The sequence below is a fragment of the Camarhynchus parvulus genome, chromosome 3 (assembly GCF_901933205.1).
Source record: "Camarhynchus parvulus chromosome 3, STF_HiC, whole genome shotgun sequence".
NCBI classification, from domain to species: Eukaryota; Metazoa; Chordata; class Aves; order Passeriformes; family Thraupidae; genus Camarhynchus; species Camarhynchus parvulus.
In genome coordinates this window covers 108,635,796-108,641,795 of record NC_044573.1, presented here as the reverse complement: position 1 = coordinate 108,641,795, position 6,000 = coordinate 108,635,796, and the positions used below count along the sequence as shown (strand labels likewise).

The window sequence follows — 6,000 nt, the reverse complement described above, 5'->3', positions numbered from 1 at the left end:
GGTTTTATTTTTTCTTTCTTTTTTGTTTGGTTTTTTTTTTTATATTTTTCATTTTTAAATTCCCCCACCCATTCACAGAGGTATAGAGTCACAGATAAATAACCCAAAAACTACTTGCTCGCCATATTTACACATTCCCGTTAAATTAAGCATAAATAAATATATACAAACTCAATACTGAATGCCTCTCTGCATTTCTTCTCAGGAAGAGTCGATAAACTGATATTTCTCACTGCATGGTCAGATTTTTCAAGAAGAGGAGGTGAAAGGGATCGTTTGGGGCATAAAAGGAGAATTTTTTATTATTTTTGTCTTTCATCTTTCCAGTTTCTCATCCGTTTTTTCATAGCTTTGTGTTTTTTTGGGGTTTGTTTGTTTTTTTTTTTTTGCCTTTATTTCTTGCTGGCACACAGTGTTTCGTCTCTCTCAAAATGTTCAGGCGTTTGCCAGTGTGTTTGGGGATGTTTTCTTTTACTTTTTTTTCCCCTTTGTATAAGAAAATATACTATTTGTAAAAAGTCTATGGTCTCTCTCACACAGGGAAGCCGGAGGGGAGGGGGAGGTTGTCTGGGTCGATCTGGTAAATGCTTACGGCAGCTGAAACAAGCACCAAATTCTCCAAGAATTGTATTAAAACAGAGCCGGACAGGTCTGTGTGATAAACCGGTCAGAAAGAGAGGAGCAGGAGAAGGGAATAAGCCCTTAGGGCACAGCTAAAGGTCTTAAAACCATCCTTCCCCCGCTCCCTCCCAGCCCCAAATGCAAATTTGGGGATTTGGGAAGAGATTGGTCTAGGGTGCAAAGGGACTTTAAACAGCTTCTCACAGAGAATTTCTATTAGGTGGGACAAGACACAACCCGATTTTAAAGAAACCATCGGGTTGTAAAAGGATTCCCATGAAATTGGCTTCTAGTTTCCATCACATCTTGTGTGAATAACAACCAGGAAAAAAAAAAGTCAGGGAGCGTACCAAAGTAAAAATATTTCCAAAGACAAATAAAGAATTGGTATTAAAAAAAAAAAAAAAAAGAAGTGAGACTAAGAATGAAATAAAATTTACAGCAACCCACCTGTTTGGTTTGAAAACAAACTTTTCATGGTCTCTCCTCAAACTTTTCCCTTGAGTTACAAAGCAAAGCTGCCTTGTTAATCCTCCTGTTTATTGATTCATGATCCCGAGGAAACCAAATCTTTTAATAACTCAATTATCAGATAAACGTCTGAGGTGCCCCGCCAACAGAAGTAGTCAGGCTGGGAAAGTGGAGGGGAGCAGGAAAATACCTTCCAGAGGGAGGCTGAGTTTAATTTGGGGGGAACCTCTGTACTCAGCACTGATAGGAGCCACCAAGCAATGCACAATTCCCTCTGGGAGCAGCACGAGGCTGGGGGGAAGGACAGAGGGATGTGCTCCTCTCCTGTTCCCTGCCTGATTGCATTAAGTCATAAACCTTGTGAATTTTGTCCCCACACTTTGGGGAGAAAGTGGGGGGAGGGCATCCCGCTGCAATCAGTGGGAATTTGGATTTATTTTGCCTGAGCACTGCAGTTTGTCTCCTCCAAGTAGAAGGCACAAGGGACAGACTGAAACTCTTCCCTCAACCTGCTCAAGGTTTAGGTCATGGTCCAGGTGACCAAATCTGTGTCTTGGGAAGATTTCGGCAGCAGCAGGATCAGGCCCTTGCACATGTAAGTCTTTCCCCAGGAAATTCCAAGGGCTCCCTCTCCCCATTAACCCACAGTGGTGGTGGGACGCTGTCCTCTGCAGTTAAAAGGAGAATTCCCTACATTTGCCCAAAGACAAGGAAAGGCTATTCCCAGCATGGCCCCAAAGCCTTCAGCTAGAAGCTCTGGGCAGCAGGGGGCAGGTTCCCATGGCCCTGCACGTGCAGCTGGGGATGTGGAAGACTGAGAGCTAATTTGGGATCTCCCCACACCCCAAAGCCCCACTGGGCTGGGCGATGCTTAAGAGCTGAACCCACAGGCTCCTCACAAATCCTGTTTGCAGGAGGAAGGCAAGATCCAACACCTGGAGCTCTGCTCCAATAAACAGGAGATTCCCATCAGGCAGAGAAGGGAACTGTGCTTCCAGGTGGGGCCATTTGTTCCTCCCCAGATCCCTTCTTTCCCTTTCTCTGCATCACTGCTGGGCCGTGCCCCACATTGGAGCCTGGATTGTCCTTCCCTAGAAACCTGATGAACTTTGGGGTGGTTGGCAAGGGGCAAGGATGACTGGAGGTTGCCTGGATGTTGTTTTTCAATCTGAAGGTTCCCAGCCTGCTGGTGGGGAGACCCATGGTTTGACCACCACACCTCCCCTGTGACATCCACAGGGATGTGACAATCCCTGCCACAACCAAACTCACTGGCAGGGACATGCCAGGGTCTAAGACTGCCTCCAACTCATCCCAACAATGCATGGAGAAGGCTGCCTGCCTCAGTTCCCCCATTTTCTCACTGGAGAGCCCCCAGTGCCCCAGAAGAACCAAAGGTACCTGAGCAAGAAGCAGCTCACGAAGGGCTGGATGATCCCTGGATTTCTATCACCACGTGTGCCCAAATCACAAGCAGAGAACAAGAGCTGAGACCTGGCTGCAAGAAGATCTGAAAAGCAGAGCAGGCCCTCAGCTGTAACCATGTCTCAGAGAGCCAAGGGCACTAAAGGGGACAAGAGGATCTGCTCTTTTTTTTTGAGAACATTTCATCAAGGGATGCTGAGAACATTGCAGAATTATTTCTCCCTCACTATCCACTTTGGAAGGTATCTCAAAATGAAAGGAAGGCTAAGGTTTCTCTCTCTCTCTCTGTTTTGAGTTCAGGTGTGCCTGCTTGGGATGGTGAGACAGAGTTCTGCAGCTTTCACAGGGATCCTAGGGGGAGGCCTGACCCCACTGGAATTTTGCCAGAGACTCCAGGAGATTTACCCACACCCAGTTCTGACATAAGTAAAAAGATGTGTTAGTGCACGAGCCCTACCCCACTGAGAAACACATGCAATTACCCAACATGGCAGAATCCAAACAGAAATTCATATCCTTACACTTCAGCATTATTTTTACCAGAGAAGGCAGAGAAATGTATGTTGAAAAAAGAAAAAAAGAGAGAGGAAAGAAATAAGACTTCCCCTTCACCCCCACCACCCCAAATCATATGCATAAGACATCCTGTCAGACACCAAACCACCAAGGAAAACATTGGTGTTAAGAAGTTTTTGCCCCCCTCACCACACTGACTTGTTCCAAAGCAAGAGTCACAAGACATTTTTTTTTTTTAAAGCTTTCTAAGAGAAACAGATTTCCTCAGACTGAGCAGAGAAATCAGGATATTCCCTGGCAAACCCTCCCCACTCCCATCACGAGGAGCCAGCTCACATGGCAACTCTTTCCTCCCTGGGTACAAAACCCTAGTGCCAAGCAAGTGCCGTAACATTCAACACAGCTCTTATTCTCTTTGCAACAGTACACCTTGATTTCAACTTATATTTTTATCTTGTTCAAATTATTCCCTTTGAGCTTCTTTAAAGAAGTGCACCTACAGAATTCAGTAACAACTGGCTTTGATTTGAAAAAAGCAAAAAAAGCAAAAAATAAAAAGGTATCAGAATATCAGAATTGTGGATTTTTTTTCTCTGTACCTGATATATTGTGTAGGGATCTCTAGTCCTCTTTGAAGAAGCTCATAAGCCAAGCGGGCAAAGCTTTAGGAAACAGAAGAAAATAAAATAGTGCATACTCCTGAGAAAGAATTACATACTCATATCACTCATTTTTTGTTGCTGTTAACAGTTCTTTAAAAATGGGGGAAGAGCTCTCTCACACACACTAGTCAAGGAAATTAAAGACTGAAACATTGGCATAGTTTGGAATATAAAACTCCCTAGAGAAAAAGAGGAGATCTCAGAAAACTAAGAAATCAGATAGTGCTGACATTGTACCAGACCTTACTTCCAAATTTTTGCAACCCATTATAGACCAGGCATTTTACCATCAAAGACAGAATTACTAAATTACAAAGGTATGTTTGCATGCACTAATATGCGTGGCTATGCACACATATTTACTATATATATATATATATGTATATATCCACATATATACATATATATCCACAAACATACACGGGATCCCTGCTCCCCCCCAGGGAGCCGGGTGTGCACATCCACAGATGCACACACAGAGGCACGCACGCACCCAAACACACCTGTAAACGCTGCCAATCTAAACAGAGAGTCTGTCTAGACCAGGAAAAAAAAACCCAAAACAGTCCTTAAAAAACAGAGCTGGCAGATTCAACGGAGCCACGGCGACCCCGAACGTCCCTTCTGGTGGCACCTAAAGTTAAGTTCATGCTGCTGTGAAGGCAGCTGGTGTTGATGGCTTGGTGAGGGGTCTGGAAGCTCCCCTCCTTTCCTAGTCTAGACAGAACCAGGGTGGTGAGATGAGGTGGGAAGAGCTGAGGGGAATGAGGCCATGGGGTTGCTCAGAAAGGGACACTCTGGAAGATTGTTTTAGTCTAGGTGGAGAACAGGACGTTGTTCAAAACAAAAAAAAGAATAAAATAAAAAAGAAAAATGATAGCAAGACAGACCATGCAGCTCAAGAAATCAAAGCACTGACACCAAAAATGTTTCTCCGATTTCTTCCAATAAGTTATTCATTTCTTTCTTTTATTATTATTATTAATTATTATTATATTCCCCTCCCCCCCAATCATTATTTAAAAAATGTGAAAGAACAGAAGTGGGGAAAAAATCCTGGTGGTTGTCTTCACATGTTCCTGGCAAGAGACTCTGAACCACTGGTCTTGCGCCATTGTGCTCCTCTGATCTTAAATTATTGTCTTTCTTTTATTATTATTATTTTTATTTTATTATTATTATTATTTTGTCCTACCTAATAGAATTCTTCCACAGCCCAATCCAGTATTTTTAAAGCTAAAATTAAGACGGTTTTGTTTTAAAAGATTATCTCTCTCTCTTCTCCTTTTATTTATTTAATTTTTTTTCTCTTTTCCTTTCATTCTAATTTTTTCCTCTCTCTCTCTCTCTCTTTCTCTCTCTCTCTCTCTCTCTCATTTTCTGTGTTTCTCTTCCTTGTCTCCAGTTTTACTACCTGGTCCTTCGCCAGATGTGTGCCTGTTAGCAGTGTTGTTGTTCAAGAACATCTTGTCCATGCCTTTGAGAGCTTCAGTCAGGTAGTTTTGGAGGGCCGTGAGGGCAGCGCAGATAGCGGGGGCCCCAAAGCCGTGGGTGATGAGGCTGAAGTGAGTCAAGCAGCTCTGAATGCCCGGTTCCAAAATGGGGGTGGGCCGGCTGTTCCCAATGGGCGTTCTGTCCTGGGCCAAGAGATCTGTAAATTCTTTACAAAGTTGCCTGCAGGGAAGAGACAAGGGCAAAGAGAGAGAAAAGCTGTTGTTAGGCTCATCCAACAATTCTCTGTGACAACCAAAGGGGGTAGGTTCAGGCTAAAATTGATCCCAAGGCATGGGATGGGACCTTTTTGCCACCATCCTTTCCCCCAGAGGTTCTTGGGGACCAGCCAGGGTGAGCCAGCAGCTCCCTGCTCAGAATGATGCTCTCCAGGGGATAACACCATTTCTGGAGATTAAAACGATTGTTCTGATTAAAATGATGGTTCTGAAGCACTGTGAAAACCCAGCCCTGCCTGGTGGCTTCAGAAACAACCAGGCTGAAAGGGAAATGTGCCCTGGATCTGCCAAGTACCCATTCTCTTGGAGGCCTGACCCTGGCTCAAGGCAGCTCCCAGGAATACTCTTCCTGAAGGAAAGCACAGCCATGCACTGAGAGCCATTGGGTGCCACAGGGGCCTGGTGCAGGGAAGGGCTAAAACAGAGCCTCTGAGACTGCTCAGGCTGGGCCACCTTACTGAGAAAAATCAGGGTTTTGGGACTCCATGTTGGCTTATTCATGGCCTGAGAAGCCAAACAAGCACTTCCTATTTTATTCTGGGGGCATGACGCCCCAATTACCACATCAGAGTTGA

At 44.5% G+C, this 6,000-nt stretch overlaps 1 protein-coding gene across 12 annotated transcripts in view; it reads right to left on the bottom strand.

The window, feature by feature from the left end:
• The window catches only part of TFAP2B (transcription factor AP-2 beta), a 34,326-nt gene that overhangs the window by 1,579 nt on the left and 26,747 nt on the right, over positions 1 to 6,000 (bottom strand). For 7 of the 12 annotated variants that reach the window (XM_030944637.1, XM_030944635.1, XM_030944641.1 and 4 more), the window contains one exon: positions 5,110 to 5,369. In XM_030944637.1, coding sequence (XP_030800497.1) covers positions 5,110 to 5,369 — 260 coding nt within the window. Of the gene's footprint in view, positions 1 to 223; positions 5,370 to 6,000 lie in introns of those variants that run through there. The other 5 variants (XM_030944642.1, XM_030944633.1, XM_030944643.1 and 2 more) reach the window with 3 other exon arrangements.